This window comes from Lytechinus pictus, chromosome 17, assembly GCF_037042905.1.
Source record: "Lytechinus pictus isolate F3 Inbred chromosome 17, Lp3.0, whole genome shotgun sequence".
Taxonomy (NCBI): Eukaryota; Metazoa; Echinodermata; class Echinoidea; order Temnopleuroida; family Toxopneustidae; genus Lytechinus; species Lytechinus pictus.
In genome coordinates this window covers 17,193,467-17,216,224 of record NC_087261.1, presented here as the reverse complement: position 1 = coordinate 17,216,224, position 22,758 = coordinate 17,193,467, and the positions used below count along the sequence as shown (strand labels likewise).

Below are 22,758 nucleotides of genomic sequence, written 5' to 3'. Positions count from 1 at the left end.
AATTTATCACTTTTTGTGAAAAAAAATAAAAATTCCCGAAACTTCCCAATTCCCGGCAGATAAAACTTCGCGAAACTCTCCATGGAAGTTTTCAAAAATTTCCGGAAGGTTTTCAACCCTTTGCAACCCTATATATGCTAAAGAATTATGATGATTTGTGTCATATCAGACTAAGCCCTGAACTTGCATAAAATTGTAAAATCTCTTACACATGAACACAACTATGGAATCTGTAATAATCAAGATGATAACAGACATACCCTGTAATGGAATTGCTTTGCGCTCTGTCCAGTCTTGTAGACTTTACCAGACCATAATGTAATCCGAATGCTCGCAGAGGTTACCTGTGTAGAAATTCCAGCTAGGCAGCTCACACTAAGATTAAAGAGGGGTAAACAATCATATTTACATCAAGCTGTCGTTCTATCGAGTTATTCGTGATGTTATTTTCAATATTCGGCGAATTACTAGAAAAGGGAAAGTTAAATGCTTGGTATTTAGTAGCACATTCTGATATGACTGTCGAATTCGAGGAAATTTGAAGATGTTGAGATTGTGCCGCGATATTAATCCGTTATGCTGTTATTTGAAAGAAAGTCACGTTTAAGAGTCTTCAATCACACCATGATCGGTATTGATAACTCGAATGTATAGGAGAAGCAAAATATCTGCAAGATTGTTTTATTTATTTATTTATTTTTTGCTTTCACCTCTGCCCTGGTTGATAGTAGGAATCCATGTCAGTCAGGCTACACACCAAATCTCCTATTGTGACCTGTAGTATATCGTTAAAAACCACTCCTAGATCTGTTCCTATGATTTCCAATCTGGTATTGCCATTAATTGGACCTGATATGGGATAGAACTGGAAAAGGCAAAGGTTCGTTTTGGCATATTTTTAAATCAAGGTTAAACTTTATTTGTTAGATCATTAATAATTCGTAGTGACATAAAATCACAAATACATATATATCTTACACATTTAATGGATATGTAGAATGTGATGGCTATCACTTGACTATACATGTATGTAGCAGTTCTTTAAAATTGAATTGTGGAAAAATATATTTCAATCATAATTATATAAATTCACAACTATAAACCCTACTTTTTGATGTGCAATTGGCCTATTGCTGAAAGCTAATTAATGATATTAATAGATTCCCTTTTAACTATTACTTTAAAAGAAGTAATTGTGGGATAATCTTACGTCAGTTATGGCTGGTGCTGAACAAAGATTGGTCTCATTCTGATTCACAAATCGATTGCTCTGACAAACATCACTCTCAATGACATTACATTCAGTCCCACACCAACCGCAATTTAGGAACGAAGGTGTTGCTTCCGGAGACAGACACCGGCTACAACTTCCGCCGTTAACTGAACACTTGTACAGAGTTACTTAAAGGCAAACAAAAGTTTGTTAGTATTCCAAGATATTTCCGCAATCTGAATATATTACTTTTTATTCCACGTCCAGACTTTTAGAATTCGTTAACCAAACTACTTTACATTGAAATTCACGCAAAATTGAAATAAAACATCTTTGATCGTGTTGAAATTGAAATAGCAAATAGCCATTATTGATGTTATACTGGATTTCAAATCATTTCACACTTTATATTTTCAATGCAGAATTCAAACTAGGGGAGAAACCTTTGATACTGTGCCTAAAGTATAAACAAATATAGGCCTACTTGACATAAAAAAATGATAAGACGTCATTGCTTTCATGAGGTTCATAAGAAAGAGTAACTAAAAATACTTTTGTTCATACCATATGTATCCGTAGGGTCATCTATATAGTGTTGGCCATTCCATTGAACGGATACGCTTACATTATTCTGAAGGAGGTCGTCGGCATACATGTACTGTGAAGTATTGCAAAGAAAGATCAATACTAGAATGATTCATCTGTTTGAAGATTTTCTTCACAAGAAGAAAAAAAGAAAATACTTTAAAAAATCTGATTTTATGTATGCACATTCTGTTCGGTATACTTACTTCGGTCTACTTCACAGTTCGAATATTGGATTCTATATATTTCATAAATTCAATTCAATATGAGTTATTGAGATAAAACTTTAATCGCAGCATAAAGCCGAATTACAAAATGGTTTTACAATATAAAAGATTGAAATCATAATGAAATACCATAGTGTACAAAAAGTAACACAACAAATATACAATAGAACAAGGAAACACATAGTGATGCAGTCAACTGTATTCCGTTTACCGACCACACTCTGGTAACAGATACACATCTCGCAGGGGACCTGACCGAGAGCATTATAAATGAATAAATCTAATGGTAAAGTTAGAATCAAATGATATCGATACCTGGGTGTAAATGTTCAGACAGGAACAATCCGACTATGTTTTTATTATGGGGATGGGACATAACCGGAATAACCAACTTCCTGTATGCTTATTAATGTACAAATTCCATTTGTCTAAAACGAACAGAATGTTCCTGAGGTACAGTACATATCACACGAAGTATAAAATTATGATATCGGCTAGTTAGAAATTAGCAATACATTGGTGTGCATCGAATTTATTTGATATTCTTTTGATGCAGTTTAATGCAACTTAAATACTGCAATCAATAATGTTTACCTCTTTGGACTCACAGAGAATATAACTTTCGTTGAAGAATGTACTCTGTACCCCTGCCTCAGCTTCATTAATACGAAGAATGCAATCGAATGACCTAATCTACGAACATTGAAGTTAAAAGAAAATCATGATATAATATGCATTTTCTCACCAGCAATATCATAACAATTTGATTATTGGCTAGAGTTAATATAAAAATGACCATAGCTTAACTTATTATAAGCATTAAGATAACCAAGTAATGGCAGCAAGAACAGCAGCATCGTCAGTAACATTAAAAGTAGTAAAAGAGTGCAGTCTATAGCAAGGTTTCCACTTTGGCGAGTTGGAGTTGCGAGTCATACGCGAGCTGCGCGAGCTCTAACTCGCCTTAGCTCGCACAAGCTCGCGTGAAATTTACATTTTTTCCTGGAATTTGCTTCAGTGACAAAAGACTCAACATCGAGTTCACTACGCTCGCTGTACGAGTGAACCGAGCGCGAAACGAGTCAGGCCGAGCTTAGTATGAGTTGCGGTGACCTTTATACGACTTAAAGCGAGCTATGAACGAGTTATAAAGATTTTGTTACGAGTGATAAGAGTTTCATACGACCAAGGGGCGGGATATGCACATATTTGGCACTCAAAGATGGATGCCGGCGGCGGCGGCGTCAACACCAAATCTTAACCGAAGGTTAAGTTTTTGAAATGGCATCATAACTTAGAAAGTATATGAACCTAGTTCAAGAAACTTGACCATAAGTTTTATCAAGCATTACTAAACATCCTTCTTGAGTTTCAGGTCACACGACCAAGGTCAGAGGTCATTTATGGTCAATGAACTTAGACCATGTTTAGGGAATCAACATCAAAGTTTTTGAAATGTCATCATAACTTAGAAAATGTATGAACCTAGTTCATGAAACGTGGACATAAGGTTATTAAAGTATATAAACATCCTGCTTGAGTTTCAAGTCACATGACTAAGGTCAAAGGTCTATTAGGGTCAATGGACTTTGGCCAATTGGGGTATTTGTTATAGCTTAGAAAGTTTATGAATCTGATTCATAAAACTTGAACAAAATAGTAATCAGGTATCACTAAAAATCCTGTGCGAATTTCAGGTCACATGTCCAAGGTCAAAGGTCATTGAACTTTAGTGATGTTCGGGCGATCTGTTGAATTACCATCATAACTTTGAAAGTTTATAGATCTGATTCATGAAACTTGAATATAAGAGTAATCAAGTATTACTGAACATCCTGTGCGAGTTTCAGGTCACATGACGAAGGTCAAAGGTCATTTAAGTTCAATGAACTTTGGCCATGTTGGGGGTATTTGTTGAATTACCATCATAACTTTGAAAGCTTATGGATATGATTCATCAACCTGGATATTAGAGTAGTCAAGTATCACCGAAAATATCATGCCAGTTTCAGGTCACATGACCAAAGTCGAAGGTCATTTAAGGTTATTGAACTTTGGCCATTTTGGAGATTAATACTATATTGCTGTCATAACTTTCAAAGTTTAGATACAGTTTATAAAATGTGGATATAGGGGTAATCAAGTATCACTGACAAGTCTTAGGTCACATGATCAAGGTCAAATGTCATTTATTGTCAATGAACGTAGTATTGTATCATTGTATGAATGGTGTTTTTGTGAATAATTATTTTATAGTAGTTTTCAAAGTCAGCACTGCTACTATATTGGATAGCGTGATGCAGGTGAGAATGCCAGAGGCGCTCCACTTGGACCTTGTTTAGTTTGATGTCTTGTTCTTGTACCTTGGCTCTGCTCGTCATTGACCTCCTCTTCCGTTTCAATTGTCTCTTCCTGCACTTCTTCTACCCTTGTTTGAATGTCATCTTCTTTCGCTGTTTCCCTACCTGAATGGCCACAACTCTTGGATCTTTTGGATCGAGGCATATTTCTCTCCTTATTTGTTGAAAGTTGTAATAATGCAGTTGCAACAGCCTTTTTAAAAGTACGTGTACATTGCGTGGGTCAGTTAAAATGTGCTCTCACTTTAAAATAAACTCCTCTAAAAAAGTTTGGAAATCCGACTTTAATCAAAACTCCCTCCTCTGTTTTAGTAAATATCAATTATTATTAATATCAATGATTAGATCATCTATTTTTCTTTAAAATGATACCCTACATGATATGATTATGGTTCACATTGAGGTGCAGTGCCTCGAAATGTGGGGCAAGGTCAAAATTCAAACTTAAGTTGCAAAGTGACACAATATTGAAAGTTACTGTTCCTTTTTCCGTGGTGATGAGTGAGTTTTTAAGCGGTTTCTTTTGAGTTTGATCGGTAATCTCGTCTCGGTTTTAGTAAATATCAATGTTGAATTAATATCAATGAATAGATCATCTGATTTTCTTTAAAATGATTCTTTCCATGATATGATTTCGGCTCACATGAAGGTGCAGTGCCTTGAAATGTAAGGCAAGGTCAAAATTCAAAATTTGCAAAATGACACAATTTTGAAAGTCACTGTTCTTTTCTTCCATGATGATGAGTGAGATTCTCAGCAATTGTTTTCATGCACCTTAACATCAGCATTCAAATGGAATCAAACACACCTCTGCACAAGCAAACACACAACAAACAAACATAAGCCACAACAAAACATTATGAAATGAAAAAGCAGGGGTTTGATTTGAATGGATTTTCATCTTTATTGACACAGACAAAAGAATCATGTTCTTTATTGACCCTTCATGATTATTTCTGCTAGTTTTGCAGCTTTTTACTTCAGACCTCATCCAACACTTTTCAATTTTGCTTTTTTGTATGGCATGATCATAAGAAGCATGGGATCATTTTAAAGAGAATCAAATGATCTTTTGAAAGATATCAAATATGCATTGTGTAAAATTTGGAGTCGGGAGAAATTAATGGCCAAACTCAGATTTCCAAACTTTTTTGCTCGTTTTGCAGCTTTTCAATTCAGACTTCATCCAACACTTTTGAATCCTGCTCTTTTCGTGATGGCATGATCATAACAAGCATGGTATCATTGTAAAGAGAATTGAATGACCTTTTGATGATGTCAAATATGCAATGTGTAAATTCTGGAGTTGGGAAAAATTAATGGCCAAACTCAGATTTCCAAACTTTTTTTGAGGGGTTTATATGTGGGGGTATATAGATCACTGGACATTTATCATTCAGCTGGCATGCCTCTGAGCACTTGCAACGCACTCGGAATAAACTCATACGAAACTCGCTGTAACTCGGGGTGCTCGATCTAAAGTCGCGCTAATATCGTGGGCACCTCCAGTTGACTCGTAAAACGATCGCAATGCTCGTATCTCGCTCTTGAAAACTCGGAACGCACTCGCGTATACTCAGATTTGGCGAGTTATTACGAGTTATTGTGAGTTTATCTCGAGCTTCTTACGAGTTATTGCGAGTACTGCGAGTATATAACGAGTTTAGGTGAGTTCAGCACGAGTTACAGCGAGTTAGCAAAATTTTTGAACATGTTCAAAATTTTTGAAACTGCTCACGATTTCAAGGAGAGTTTTCCCGAGCTTGAACGAGCTCCGCCGAGCCATGCCGAGTTGTCGCGAGCTATCCCAAGTTTCATGGTGAGCTTTATGCGAGTTATCGCGAGTGCCTTATTTTGGCAACTCGCTATAACTCGCCATAACTCGCGATGTTAACTCGCCAAAGTGGAAACCTTGCTTATGGAGGAGTACTGAGACAGGATCATCAACAACAGACCCGGCAGTAACTTTTCTGCAGCAACAATGGTAAGAACATTAGCTTATGTGGGTATGGTAGGATAATGTTATGAGTGAGGAGGATAAAAGTCTTCACGTTACAAATGCAATTACAAACAGAAGAAATACCTTTGTTTGATCTGTAGGAATATTTCTTGCCACTAGTGAGAAACTTGAAGGAATATTCACTGGTATGAAGAAAGATTCTGATGTCCCAACCAGCTGAGGACAGAAGCGTTTGCCTTTGTTTCCGGAGCCTACGGGATTCTAATTTTAGAAATTCAATGTCTAATCAGTTATGACATTTTAAAGTAAGGTTAATTGACAACTTTATATGACTTCAATTATGAAATGTTAAATCATAAGACATACTGGTGAAGGTAATAATAATGATGAGTTTGGACTTCATGATATTTATATACAGCAGTAATATTAATAGTAGAAAAGATACAGCTATAAGGTAGGTCTATGTTTTCATTGATAAATTGCTTACATTTTCCCCAATCACCACTGTTTCACCAGTCTGGCATGAGCTACTTTCATATGTACACATGTTGTCATAAACACACCAGTCACATGGCCATGCACTTGAGACACAAGACGAACAGCTGAAAACAAAATCCAGATTATTAATAATTATTATGATGATAACATGAAATTTACACAACTTTTAAAAAAACTTAATTTACTTAATGCTGGTCCTGATTGAGGAGATTTCCTCATTCATGTACAAGGGCACATTGCTGTATATTATACCTTATAGACACGCATGAGAACATCCCTGATTTGCCCGATACATTCTGGCTAAACAAGTTTCAGTCAAAAGTAATATGAGGTAATGAGGAGAGCCATAGCCATGGTAAATGTAACACAAAATACTGCAAATGCAAATTAGTACTATATATATATATATATATATATATATATATATATATATATTCATATTTTAATTCAACAGTGAAAACTGTTATCAATAAACGTATGTAGATCCATATGGAAAGCTAAGACCTAACGACTTAAGCAACTGAAAATTGGTCCGAGCGAAAATACGACACAGATGATGGACAATAGCGAACTTTCGCAATCTCGAGAACACCGACAATAGGGTCCAATAACACAATGGTTAACGATTAAACATTCAGTCGATGTTTAAGATGATTGCACATTACAGTTGATATAATCAAACGTAGAAAATGTTCTACAATCATTTCTAAGCTTTGTGTTACAGGCCCTATATATCTGTTTTTCGTGTGCAAAACTCCTTCATGCGACACCATGCATGCCATTTCAATTTGTGAGGTTAAATCCCGCTTTCATGCATGTGCGACTAGTCATCATAGAATATGCCTGACAGAGCCTGCAGGGCTGTACTCTGGCAGGTGGCTGGAAATATTTAAAAAAAAATGCTCGGCCTACATGGTACAAATCGAGTACATATTGAGTGAGGAAAAACTTACTGAATTAAGGCTTAGGTATAAATATATACAGTCCATCGAATCGATATTGCATCTAATTGGGAACATTGGTGGATCACCTCTCCGGCAAAACCACATCGCATGCGTTGATATGTACACACCATTATGCAATACGCCTATTCGTCTGAAAACCATCCGAATTTGAAGGGGTTTTCTTTTGCCTGCAGCTCCTCCTACACAAACGGTAAGCCATCAACTAGCACACGATGTGATAGGCATTATGTTTTACCTTACCCCCGAAATGGGGGATTAGATTTCAAATTCCAGGGGGGACAACTTCCATTGACGAGTGGATACCAAGCACCCTAAACAAGGGAAGCATTTTTTTCCAGATTATGAAAATGCATCCATTAACAAGTATTTGGCGGGTGACACCCTACCCTTAACAATTATTGGATATTTTACCGAAAAGCCGTAGCTTTCCTAACGATATACCTTTTTTCAGTATTTCATGTGTCGTTTTTGGCACCCTTATAACGCTACTTACGTAATGTGCCTACTTTTGAAAAGGAAATTCCTTTTTACGCTTGGTCGCTCCTGGTGTCCACTCGCCAATGAAAGTGCCCCCTCCCCCTGTGCGGCCTCTCGAGCTCTGGGAGGAACCAAATATGGCTCTGGAATAGATTGTCCGGGGTAATTGTCCTCGTAGGGTAGTTTTCCGAGGGGGGTGATTGTCCGAGGGGTAGATGTCCGGGGGTAATTGTCCGAGGGGGAAATTGCCCGGGAGATAATTGTCATCGGGGGTAATTGTCCGGGGGTACTTGTCTGGGGGTAATTGTCCTCGGGAGCTGACTGTCCAAGGGGTAATTGTTCTCGGGGATAATTGTCAGGGGGTAGTTGTCCGGGGGTAATCTTTATTGTCCTAGAATCGCTCTTGAAACTCGTCCTAAATCGGATATGTCGCTGTTACCATAGTATCAACCAGAATTTTGCACACGAAATGCAAATTGAATGTTCCCGTTGCGGATGCGAAACATAAAATATTATCATGTCACACAACTTTCATTGCAGGATAGTGTTTTACGCCGGGCCCAAAAGTCTCTACCAAGACGAACTACCGTCGTAAACATGCGTTCGCGTTTTCCAGCGAAAAGTGGGAAATGATTGTCTGTACCGTCACTTGCGAATATGTCTTGCCTGATAAATACCCTTGTCCCCTCCTTAGAGAATGTAATCACGATTAAATTTTCCTTTGAATAGTGGTATTAGTAAGAGTAATACGAATGAGCGCAAACATTATATGTTAAAGGGATAGTCCAGGCTGGAGATATTTATATCTCAATAAATAGAAAAAAATGCACAGAGCAAAATGCTGAAAATTTGATCAAAATCGGATAACAATTACGAAGTTTACTGAATTTAAAGATTTGTATTATTCCGGCGAAACAGTTCTAGGCATATCTTCATGGATATTCTTTAGTTTGGCTGATGATGTCATATCCCCACTTGTTCTTTTGGATTTCATCATATGAAATTTTGTTTATTAAAAAAAATCTACCAAGAACTAAAACAATTGGATTGATAACTGTTTAAGTGCATTGGTTATTTATTGCCACAACTTATTTCATCAAGATGGAGGCACATCATTTACACATGTATGAAAAATGAAATAATTATGATTTCATGTAATAACATAGGAAAAAATAAGTGGGGATAAGACATCATCAGCCGACCTAATGAATATTCATGACCACTAGCGTACCGTGAACCGGAGGAGACAAAGCATTGGGGGGGGGGGACTGCATTGTCTGTGAACAATGCTGTGCCCCCCCCCCCCAATGCTTTGTCTCCTCCGAGTCACGGTCCGCCACTGTTCATGACGATGTGCATATAACTGTTTTCTTAAAATAAAAAAATAATATATTATATTCAGTTATATCGTTATCCGATTTTGATGTAATTTTCAGCTTTTTGCTTTGTGAATTATACTCTATTTGAATATAAACATTTTCAGCCCGAACCATCCCTGAAATTACGGCGCCAGAATAACCGATAATTTTACTACATATTGAGTAAATTACATACATGTAGATTTGGGAAACTGCTCAATTCTTAACAAAGTGACCCTTTCAAAGGAAACACAGTACGTAACATCGCTCCACATTATGTGAACTATTATTTTCGATATTTTACTTATATTTCCATGAGAAAATGAGGCATGATAAAGGAACCATTACTTCGGAGGAAGTTCTTGCTACGTCGTAGAAATTCAGAAAAAAGTTTTTGGAATTGTCCCGTGTAAACAATGTCTGCGCCACGTCCTTTCTAAATTCATATTGCGTTGGTGGCGCTCCCACCGAGTTTATAGTTGCAGACGCGGTCCGTGCTGCGTCTAAACGGTTCCTTCTCTCGAGGTCCTCGAGATTGCGACTTTTTGCATTCATACTCCAGAGGTCAGATAGGCAACTTCCCAGACTTGCCACTTCGACCAGCATCTGTTTTTATACGCTGTTTCGCGTCTGCTATGTCTTTGGAGCTGTCATTCTGTCACAAGAAGGTCCTTATTGAGTTATTACTACACTGTTCAGCCGGTTCTCCTCCTACATGGACTTAGGGCATGTTCAGAGTCCATATAGCGGGAAAATGGGTCTCCAGAGATCATCCAGACTATGTCGCGTCAATCAACAGTTCTCTCTACGTTCTCAGAAGGTTGTAGCATTTCCAACTGTGTTTATTTCTATTTGCCCTTATCTGTCCCATCGAAAACTGCATGGACGTAACGATGCATCGTTACGTCCATGCACCATCGCGATGGTGTCATGGGTATATACAATTCATCACATGATAATTATGTAAAACATGGTTCAACATAGGAAATTAAATGTACATATGTTACGTTAATAAATCTAAGCAATTAAATATCAAGTGCATTCCGTTACATACGATTCATGATGGGTGCAGTCAAACAGTATAAACTCCGTGCTTATGAAGTAAACTCTGGTCTCCGTTGAGACAATGGAAAGAATCAGTACTACATGGTCGTCTAACGGTTAAAACAAATTAAACAAAAGAAGACAGAACAAACAATATCTTTTAAGGGACATCAACGACAAGGTTATTGAAAAAAATATTGTGAGTCTAATGCCAATGAATTGCCATTCGTAAATTGAAAAACAAAAGTAAGTTGGAATTTCATTTCAAGATGCTTTTCAATTTCAATTTATTTACCATCTTTAAAAATAAGTATACATAAAAATCTGACATGAAATACAAATACATATTGTTTAAAAATGGAGAGATGCCCTTAAAAAGCATAGTGCTTATGAGCAGGATCCCAACATACACTAGAGATTTGAGGTTACCATTATAATACAAATTATACATTAAGAATACATATGTAACAATGAAAACATATACCTACACACCCACATATGTAAACACATAAATTAGAGAGAAACAGAAAGAGAGGGGAGACTGTGTAGATGGAAGAGGTACAAAGAATAGAGTCATGATAAGTACCATTTACAATAAAAGAAAAGAGAATGAGAATCTAACCTTGTATACATTGTAACTCAGCATGAAATCATTTTAGAAAAGTACAGTCTTTTTAAAGAGAGTTTGAATTTGGAAAGTGTTGAACTTTGTAGAGTATTTTGATCAAGGCTATTTCACAATTTGATATATTGCACACGGAATAAATTTAAAACCATGGAAGAGGAAACCTTGGGTTGATGAAACAATTTACATTGATGTGTGTTATAATTCAGATAGATGACTTTTGAAAGTATGACCCGAAACTGAATTGCACTATGTTAGGTGTGGCAAGATTAGGCTATAATACAATGTAATAAGTATGTTTTTAGTTAATATGGATTTAAGTTTTGAAATGAATCCTATAGACCTCGAGACTTTATTACACACACTATTAATATGTGATTTCAAAGAGAGAATACCTAAGAATTGAATATTTTCCACACGCGATATATTATCATGACCACCAAGAGTAAGATTTGAGAGGTCACCTGGAACCCTCCTGTTCCTTGTTTTGAAAATAATATTTAGTTTCAATATGGGTAATCAAAGTTTAGGTCATAGAATTGAATAAGAAGTCTTCAAAGTCTTTATGTACTAAACAGTTTAGTAAAACCACTCGACGAGACTTAAGTTTTTCCCTCACCTTCTTGGATTGTAGGCAAAGAATTCACAGGAGGCGTTATACACACTATTGTATCGGACGTTGTAACAGCATTGACCAGGTAAGAGTCAAAGGCACACTGGTATTGGTGGTTCTCGTTTAGGGTTGGAAGCTGCCGTACAGTAATGGTGATCTAAGGTCAGTATAGAGACAGAATACTATGTGATGGTAATTGCCTTTAAACTATTTCCCCTGTTAACGAGTAACTACGAATTATTATATCATTTTTTATAATATCAAATACGACGTTTTAACGTATTACTAGTACGGGAATCGAAATAATGCAAGCTTAAAATGAATAACCACTAGTTGCATTCAGGAGTAATGTCTTCATTCCTATGGTACTTTTCCGTGCGATGGTAACTTCCATGAAATCATTGATTTTGATTGGCTGTTGATCATCATTACCATGCATGTAGTTACCATTGGATGGCAAAGTTACCATTATAGTAACTTTTATGCAACGGGGCCCAGGTGCTTCCCCAAGTTCCGCATCTTTCTGGAAAAAAACAAACTTTTATGAAACTTTAAGTGCTTCCGAATAGATCATCACCTTTCATACTGATATAAAACTTAGACCAGTGGATATCCACAATATTTCAAAATAACAGAAATAGGCAAAAAAGTCTAACTTTATTTTTGCACTAATCAAGAAATCCTTGTATTTAACAATTGTGTTAACGATTCAAAATATCAATTAGAGTTGATATTTGGCGGTTTCGAATTCGTCGTTGGTACTGGTGTTGGTATAGCTTCTTGCCTATAAACAACACAACCTACTTCTTGTTCTTTAACTTGATAAGGTAGTCTATGATCAGGCTGGACATCTGAGATGGATACACATTGGATGGCATTGTACGACAGCCACCGAGAAGATTTATCAGGGAAAGCACATTCCTCGTATCGTGTGCACCTTGCAGTAAAAACGATATAGGTGAGAGTGAATTAGAAAGTAAACAAATAAGAATTTAAAAAAAATCGATGTGCATTTTGGTCCGAGGATTGTTCATGTAAAGTCAATTTTTATTTTTATTATTATCATTTATCTATTATTTTCAAGAGGGAAAATAAAGTAAATACACTACAAACTTACCTTGCCTCTAGAGTACACCATCCACAGTAAGGATCCCCATCATTCCCACCATCCTCCCCAATGCACTCCTCGCAGGTCTGATACTGACCACAGTTGACTAAATCCAATTTAACAATCCGATTCTTCACATTAATGTTTTAAAAAAAAGAGAAAACAATGATTGCACCGAGGTTCTGACTTTTTTCACATTGAATTGCATCGAGACTAATGCCAGAACTCACAATGGAAATACAAGCCTGTTTCAGCAAAGGACATGTTGATAACACGCGGTGTTAATCTTTATATCACATACATACACATACAAAGTCTTTTCAAAGTTTTAAGCAACAAAGGATACCATTTTCTTTGGAAATTTTGATTCCAAATCTAAAATGTATCACGTACCAATCATGTAAAGTGTAGTTTAATGCTTCATTTAAGTCTCTTGCATGTTTCAAGCTGGATCATTCGGTACGTAACATCTTATTTCCATTTATATTCCAAATTTAGCGTGTTCTTGATATTCTCACCTTCGAGGCTCTCTCTGAGCTGCTTGTAGCAATTGTAAATTTCTCTTCTAATTCATCAAGAAACATCTCTTGTAAGACGGAACCACCTCCAAGGTAGATATTTTCATACACGTACCCAAATGAGTTGTTTACTATGTTTAACTATAGTGGTAAAGCACAAGAGTTAAAATTGCATTACACAGCTATTTTATTCCATATTCTTCAAACAATTTAGATAGTATTAGAGAAAAAAAAATAGTAGTAAATAGGAAAAACATTTAAAAAAATGCAAAACAAAACTTTAAAATTACAACTGAAAAGGAAACAAAGGATTATATAGATTTGTTTTAATTTGCTGTCAATCAAAAAAAAAAATTCCAACGGTTGATTAAGGTTAATAAAATTCTTAACCATTAAAACTGGTTCTCTGTCATTAGGCGTGTGAGTACTTTTGATTTTCAAAAAAATCACTTCAGATTACAGGTATTGAATTGAATGAAAGGTTTAGGATGCAGTATAGCTTCATAATATCCAGTAATAATATCCAACATTTTAGCAAGCTTTTCTTTAAAAAAAATTGCTTACTGAGATACAGCACTGATTTGATAATAAATAAATGAACTATTATGTTCATCCCGTAACTCTGACAATATACGAACACTAAATATGTTTATAGCAAAAAACAAAACAATCTCACAACCTTCTCTGTCGGAACTCGAAACTATTTTTTGGTTGTTCTGATAAAATGAATTTCATACCAACTTCCACCCTATAAATAACTTTATATATACACACACCCTCTCTCTCTCACACACACACACACACACACACATATATATATATATATATATATATATATATATATGCAGCGATTGAAATGCACACCTGAGATTTTACCTGAAGTCAGGACACTTCAACTTCAAGTCACCTGACCTGAAGTCATTTTCGTGAACTTTGATTTTTTTACCTCCCTCCTTATAAATAAATTTATGAATACACACAAATCCACACACACACATACACACACACACACACACACCCACACACACACACACACACACACACACACACATATATATATATATATATATATATATATATATATATATATATATATTATGTTGGTGAACTTAAATTTTTTTTCGAGAGTGTAATATACCTTGTCGTCCAACGCGATTACGGCAGGGGAGGGTGGTCGCGTATTAGAGCAGCTACTCCGTGCCCACGAAAATGGTGAATAAATGGTGAAAAACTGCTCCGAAGTTAACGATTATTTCTGAAGTTTTGTATTTTTGATGTTTCGCTTGCGCTCGCCGCGTCACATGGCTTTCGCAAAAAAGGTGAATTTCCATCGGAAATCGCCTTTGCCTTCTCGATCCTTGAACGTGCTCTAATCAATTGTAGTCCCATATACATAATTTGGTGTTAATTATGTTCTGTGTAAAGCAAATGGAATGGGGTCTACCAAGTTCGCATTTCATGATCACGTCTGCAAGCCATTTTTTCTTTCTTTGTGGAAGTCTGCATTCATTATTATAGATCCACGTCAGCAAACCTATTTTCTTTAAATCAAGTTATTATTATTAATATTTTTCAATTAAATAATATTTTTACCAAAAGTAGAATTAATCTAGATAATTTTGCCTTGTTGACTGTTGTGAGTCTTCATTTTGAATAGAATTCCAGTCTCTGACTACCTGAAATGTGCTGAGTAGACCTAACGTTGGGCTATGAAGTAATTGATTGTGATACTAACGTTAGTTTAGTAGGGCAGTGAGTCCAAATTTCGCGTGTGTCCCAGGCGTGTTTTTTAAAGCATTATTTTCTAAGTGTAAACTTTTTATACGCACTTTATACTACGCCAAACATAAAACCACATAAAAACAAGTGAATATAAATCGTGGATAACTTTTGAATACAGTTTGTATGTACAGAATCCCACAAGGTATGAAAACTTCAAGTAAATGCAAAAGCAGCGACAATATTTTCGTCCTTCAAAACCTTGTTCTGACTTGTAGTTGATTATATCAAGGCTCTTTCATCACTCTGCTGGGAACCTTCTGTTTCCATTTTCAAGATTATGGTACCAATTGAAATGAGATAAGGAAATACGGAAATCCATAAGTGAGCCATGTCAACAATAAGAGTAAAGAAAATAACAACAGTTACCTCAAGTCATTCTACGTGAACATGTATTTATTTGCAGTGGATCTTATGAAGGAATAAACACACGCCTCGTGGAAACACAAAACGTTAGCCATAACACCCATGGCCATAACAACTTAAAGTAAACATACACTGACTTCTAGTGATCCTCCGAAATCATGTCATTACTTGCAGTCGATTATATGACTGACCATCCTTCCCCTAAAAACAAAATAAAAGAAAAATTGAAAAAATGAGATAAGGCAAACATGGACATCTATGTGTGCCATGTCAACTTCAAGTAAATGAAATAAAAACAAGAATAACCTTAAGTCACCATACATGTCATGACTTGCAGTGGATTATAGGAAGGTTTGATCACACGCCTCATGTCTTCCTTTCCATATTTGCTGAACTTCTGCAGAGTAACAGTATAGGAGTGTGTGGGGGGGATATCCCGGGTTGGGGGATATGTAGGCTATCTAGTTATGACAGAAGGACATACAGGCTTACTCAGTTTTAAATCATTTTTTTAAGTACAATTTGATTTTTAATATCTACAATGTATTCTTCATCAATGCATCTTTTTAACTTGACAAATAAACCAAGATTTTCATCTTAAAAGAACATAAAACGCAAACTAATGCGAAACTTAAGAGGAGAGGGACATCTCTCATAAGCAACACCAGTAGTAGGCCTGTCTGTGCATATGATTGCATGTCTGAATTGACGAATCTTATAACATTCAGGACAATTTTAAAAACATAAGCAAAAACAACACAAAACTGTTTTTATATCATTATTTTAAATCATCTATTTGGTCCTTGCATAATACTACATTATCAACAGCTCTGCTACAGTCTATAGACACAACTCGTATGGGAAGCATTAAATGGCTGTTCTAACACGCGGCTACCCTCCCTTATCGTAATCGCTTTGGACGATAAGGTATACAGTGCGTACCACAAAAAACAAAACCGAGATTAAGCGATGATTTATCATAACTTAATCACAAATGCAATAGGCAAATGACCTACCATTGTAAAGCTTAGAATCTCCTCCTTCATCTGAAATTACTTAGATGATTTCTCATTCACGCATGAGTGAGCAAAAACAATTTGAAGATGAGATACCAAAAAGTCATTTGGCGGGCTGTATCTGGGTTTCAAAAGGAAAACCACATTTTTAAATAGTTCAATATCTGCTCTTTGATTTGATACCTCAATTACAGAATATGGTCAAGAGAAAACAAAGTTCTGGTTATTTGAAATAAGGCTTGAATTTCAATAATTTAATAAAATCAAGACGTTTTACAGGTTAGCTTTCAAACTCACTCGACACTCCGTTTTGTTGACGATCAGCCATGCATTAAGTCTGTTGTTATCCATGCGATAGCTTCTGTGGGAAACCGGTGAAAACACGTTTATTTATTTTCCACTAGGGCCAGGACAGCGTCAGGACAAGGCGCGGAATGTAATAATTGCTATCCGCGACCCTTCCGCAACCTGTCCGGACATTCCTGGGAGTGTCCGCACGCTGTCCTAAACCCTTCCTGGTGTTCGGGAAATCAAAATTTGTCCGCATCCAAATTTTGGTCTCGACCAAAATTTCGACGCGGATATTGAATTCTTGACACCTTCGGGACCTTGTCCTAACGATGTCCTGATGATGTCCCGCCCTTCCTAAACCCTTCCGCGTCTTCCTGAAACCATCCGCGATCAGGTCAGTTTCAGGTAGCAAAGAAGAAGCCATGCGGAATGTTTCAGGAACTTGCGGATTGGAATAAGAAGGCAAGCGGACAGTTTCAGGAACGTGCGGACAGGAATAAGAAGGCAATCGGACTGTTTCAGGAAGGCTCGGACTGGAATAGGAAGGCAAGAGGAGTGATTCAGGAATGTGTGGATCCAATGCTAATATGTATGGAACGAGTACACAAGTAGCAAAAACTATTTGTGGTCAGTGCGCTAGATGGGGCAACGGGATATAACAAGTAACGAAGTATGGGGTCAAGGGGCCTAATTAGTATAATTATCACTAAACAAACCCGAGGAATTAAGATTTCAAGCGGTGTTTTAAACATATTACGCGAGCGCGAAGCACGAGCTGATTCTTTCTTCTTCTTTTTTTTTGGGGGGGTTACTAGTCTGCTATGCAGACTCTGAATGGCTCGTGAAGTGGGATCTACAGCTGGTTTGCGAAGCAAACCAGCCTGAAAGGGCGAGCGAAGCGAGCCATTCCACATCTGCAGCTCCAGTAGACCTAGTCTGCTATGCAGACTCCTTGAATCAGCTGTGATACACACACTGCAGATGTGGGTCTACAGTTGTAGACTAGGGGGTTACAGACTTGAAGGAAGAATATTTCAAGCATTTTCTATCCGAAAAGTGGACTTTTCAAATATTTCTTGCAATAGTTAAGCTGGCAATGATGCGAGCAGATTATTTCGTTCTGTACTGAACATAAACAGACGTTTCATGCAATGTTTGATTATGAACTAGAGTATTTTAATGTACTCGACTGAAAAAAGGACCGTATAAGCAGCGCTTGACTTTACGAATAGGACAAATATCAAAGAAAAATTAATAATACAGGTATAGATTTCAAACTGAAATTCAAGTTTATATTCCTATTGCATTTTAAGCACTTAGTTTGATCGTGAATGAGATGTTATTAATAAGAAATAATAATAATAAATGATAGCAAGTTTATAATTATCGCTTTTCTCAGAACGGCTCAAAACGATTTACAGCATATTATTACTCCAATCAATTATTACCCCAGGATTCATTTCAATCCCGCATGAAAAGTGCACAATTTCCACACCCTAGGAAGCATTCCTTGCATTCATCGCAGCCTCGAAATGGCGCTGGCAAATTCAAGCATACAATAACTTTCGCATCCAACCTGCTACCCATTTAGCACCTGGGTCGAGAGTGGCAAGGTGTGCAATACGTCTTGCCAAAGGACGGTATATTGATTGATTGATTGATTGATTCAATTTTATTTCTGCACTCAGGCTACAAATATGCAACATAACATCTGGGTGGTACAATAAAGTTTTACAAAACAATTAAGCAATAGTCATAGTAAAGCAATGAAAAATAAATATTAACAATAAGCAATATTCAATGAAAAGAAAATTACAGTTAAAACGAATGCAGAAGACCGCCATCGTGAGCGGTTAAGCTTGAAAATGATGGCGGCCTCGTAAAATGGTACATAAATGTATTTCTTCATTGATCAAGTGGGTGCAATGCAGGTGCAGGTGCGGGTGAAGTAAAGGGCAGTTGAATAATTAACTTGAAGAGGGGGATGCATATGATTCGATGATTTTTCTTTTAATAGTGGCTTTAAGTGAGTATATTGTTGAACATGACTTAACGTTGTTTGGAAAATTGTTCCAAATATCAGGACCATAATGTCGAATTTATTTATGAGTTATTAATAATTTAGGGTTGGTGAGATGAAGGTTTCCTGATGTGTGGGTTGGGTAGGAATGAACAGACCTGTTAAACCTAAACATATCATTAAAGGATGGAGGAAGTTGATTATTAAAATATTTGAACATAAAGATGGCTACTTGGATCGTATTGATATCAAAGATTTTTAAGGTTTTAAGTTTATGAAACAATGGGTCAGAATGAGCCAAGCAATGTGACCCTGTGCACATACGGATTGCTCTTTTTTTGTAGTTTAAAGACAGAGTTTAGTTTGAAAGAACCACAATTTGCCCAGACGATATTACAATATGTTATATAAGGGAGGACCAATGAATTGTATAACATGAATAAAGTTTTGTCAGGAAGAGTGAATTTTAACTTGGAAATTATCCCAATACTTTTAGAAACGGACATCGTAACATGGTGAATGTGTTGATTCCAAGTCAAAGATTCGTCCATAATTACACCTAAAAATTTAGATTTTTTTTCTGTTCTAGGGGGGTGCCGTCAATGTTAATGTCAATCGGTGTGTTAATGTTATGGGAATGGTGTCTGAAATACATAAAATGTGTCTTTTTTGTATTAAGGGATAGTTTATTGGCTTTGAACCAGTTTGATACTTTATGAATTTCACGATTTACGATATTGTTTAATGAATTAAGGTCTCTATGAGAATAAAATATATTTGTGTCGTCGGCAAATAAAACGAAGGATAAAATAGAGGAGGTTGTAATAATGTCGTTAATGTAGAGTAAAAATAAAAGTGGGCCTAAAATGGAACCTTGAGGGACACCACATCGAACTAAAAGAGAATCAGAGTTGCAACTGTTAAAATTGACATATTGCCTTCGATTATTTAAGTAGTCTTTAAAAATGAGAGACATTGACCTCGTATTCCATAATGGTTGAGTTTGGATAGTAAAATTTCATGGTTGAGGGTGTCAAACGCTTTACTAAGATCGCAAAAATGCCAATTACGTGTTTTTTTGTTCGCTATGGCATTTGTTATTTTGTCATAAATATGAAGTAATGCTAAGTCTGTTGAATATTTTTTTCTAAAACCATATTGATTACAATTTAGAATGTTATATTTGTTTATGAATTTATAAAGTCTTGTGTAAACTATTTTTTCTAGAATTTTAGATATTGTTGGAAGTAAGGAAATGGGACGGTAATTACTTATTTCGTGAGGGTTGTCTTTTTTAAAAATCGGATTTACTTTTGCTATTTTGAATAAGTCTGGAAAACACCTTGAGATAGGGAGTTATTAAATATGTGAGTCAAAGGGCTGGCAAGAGGGTGAATTATTTGCTTAGGAAGAGACATGTTAATGCCATCGCAACCAGAAGATCTAGAATTATGAAGGGAACGAACAACAGTGATTATTTCGGAGGGGTTTGTTGGGGCTAAAAAAAGAGATTCTTGATTTGGATCTGAGAGGTAATCTGTAAAATGTGCGTTGGGACTATTGATTTTGTTTGCAAGCTCGGGCCCAATATTGGTAAAGAAAGAATTAAATGAGTTTGCATAATTAGTGGGATCAAGTATTTCAGATCCATTGAGAGTGATTTTATCATTAGGTGGGGGATGTGTTTTTGTACCCAACACTTCTTTGATAATTTTCCAAGTTGTATTTGTATTTCCATTGGCATCGTTAATTTTATTAGCAAAGTGCAATTTTCGGGATATTCGAATTAGTTTTGTTAGTTTATTACGATATATTTTATATTATTTTAAAGAATCATCAGTTGGATTGCGTAAGTGATATTTATATAGGCGATTACGTGTCTGTATGGACTTCAGTAAACCTTTTGTTATCCAAGGATTTTTGGGTTTGTTACGTTGGTTTTTTACTTTACCTATAGGGATATTTTTTTCATAATAATGTTTTAATGTATTATTGAAGTTATTGTATGCAATATTGGGATTTACTTCATTATAAACATCATCCCATTCTTCCAAAACTAGGTCTTGCTTCAGTAATTCTATATTTTGTTTAGATTCTTTACGATAAATATATTCTTTGTTTGATTTGGGGAAAGAAAGTTTACATTCACAAGTTAAGAAAATAGGCAGGTGGTCCGAAGCTTCAGAACATAAAATCCCTCCTGTGGCTTTGTTATTATGAACATTCGAAAAAATGTTGTCAATCTGAGTTGATGAATTCAAGTTAATCCTTGTGGATTTATTAATGATAGAAATAAAGCCAAACGAATATATCAATTTCATGAAATTGGATAAATTATTAATGTCAGATGAGGGCAAGAAGTTAATATTAAAATCACCGAGGAAAAAAAATGTTTGTTTTCATTCCCTATTTCATGAAGAAAATATTCTAGTTTATCGTGAAAACGATCGATATTTGTATCAGGGGGTCTATAAATGAATCCTATGATGATATTTTTGGAATTAGAATTTTCAATCTCTATAAACAATGACTCTGCATGCAATAATTTAACATCAGATCGAATCTTAAATTTGAGATTTTGTGAAATGTAAAAAGCAACTCCTAGTATATAGACTGCGGTGGGAATCGAACACACGACTCTCCGTTTACAAGGTGGGAGTCAGAACCACTACACCACGACTCTTAAAAAAGGCCTTCCTGAAAAAAGTCGTGCACAGAACATGTTTCTCATAAACATAAAATATGAGCTCGAAGCGCGAACTACTTTCAAACATCAAGGACGAAAAAGAAAAGACGAAAAGACCTAAGTATTTCTCGTAAAAATGAATAGCGTGCACAATCTTCTTAACTAAACTATTAAAAGCATGAAAAGCGAAATGAAGCATTAATTTTTACAAATTGACCTAGCTGAAACACTGATATTCTCCCCGTCTGTCAATTTCTTCACTCTTCTTCCTCTTTTCCACTCTTCTTTGGTTATTCTATTTTTCCTTTTTTACGCAGCCAATAGGGCGTAGCGATCGCATTCGGCCTCCTGGAATTGCCCATTTACATTTTCTTTTTTAGTCTATATTTTAATTGTTACAAGAGGAGGCAAAGGCGATTAGACACTGGATTCACAATTTCGTCCAAAAATTAAAACTGATATTTCTAATCTTACACATTCATAATCTCGGCCAATTATTTTCTGTTCATTATCGCGATTTTTTCCTACTTGATTCTATTTCACCTCATTTCATTCATCTCCATATTCATCGTTTGTTCCCATTTTCTGTGCTGTTTGTATATCTCTTTAATACTGGGAGGGGTAAGCCAGCAGCAGGGAGAGGAGGGCCGTATTAGCACGGCATCCCCCTTTGTTTTTCTTTTCCACCATATAAATGTTTAAGTTTCCCTTTCCATTTAACTTATATTTCTTCTGTTTGTACTTTTTAAAGGGGGAAACAAGACCACCTCGCCCCTTGGTCTGCATGTGCCTGTCGAATGCAATTTACATCCTAACTTCCCGTTTTCTTCCTCTTTTGTAATATATGTATTAATTTGTGGAAAAACTATTCGAAAGTAATGCTATAAAGGGAGCCTCGACTTTGCTATGAAAGTATGAAGTCTTTTTAAAGTTACCTTAGATCCGAGATGATTTATTGTCATGTATAAAAATGCACAAAATCTGCTTTCAAAAAGTGAATACTATTACACCGACAAACACAATTGTTTTAGCCTACATATTTCAACAAT

General features: G+C 36.0%; 2 protein-coding genes across 2 annotated transcripts in view; both read right to left on the bottom strand.

Annotated features, from left to right (window-relative positions):
• The window catches only part of LOC129280184 (plexin-A4-like), a 29,992-nt gene extending 29,133 nt beyond the window's left edge, over nt 1–859 (bottom strand). Inside the window, exons 1-2 of the mRNA XM_064112535.1 lie at nt 711–859; nt 261–375 (exon numbers count right to left, since the gene is read on the bottom strand). Coding sequence (XP_063968605.1) covers nt 261–375; nt 711–739 — 144 coding nt within the window. The 5' untranslated portion in view covers nt 740–859. The remainder of the gene's footprint in view (nt 1–260; nt 376–710) is intronic.
• A 321-nt stretch (nt 860–1,180) lies between these two features.
• LOC135157345 (plexin-A2-like) lies at nt 1,181–6,941 on the bottom strand. Its single transcript, XM_064112576.1, has 5 exons — nt 6,833–6,941; nt 6,469–6,606; nt 2,620–2,718; nt 1,778–1,871; nt 1,181–1,401 (listed from the first exon to the last, which is right to left on the bottom strand). The coding sequence occupies exons 1-5, from the start codon at nt 6,890–6,892 to the stop codon at nt 1,181–1,183; spliced, it is 612 nt and encodes a 203-aa protein (XP_063968646.1). The 5' UTR covers nt 6,893–6,941.
• Between the last annotated feature and the right edge of the window lie 15,817 nt (nt 6,942–22,758).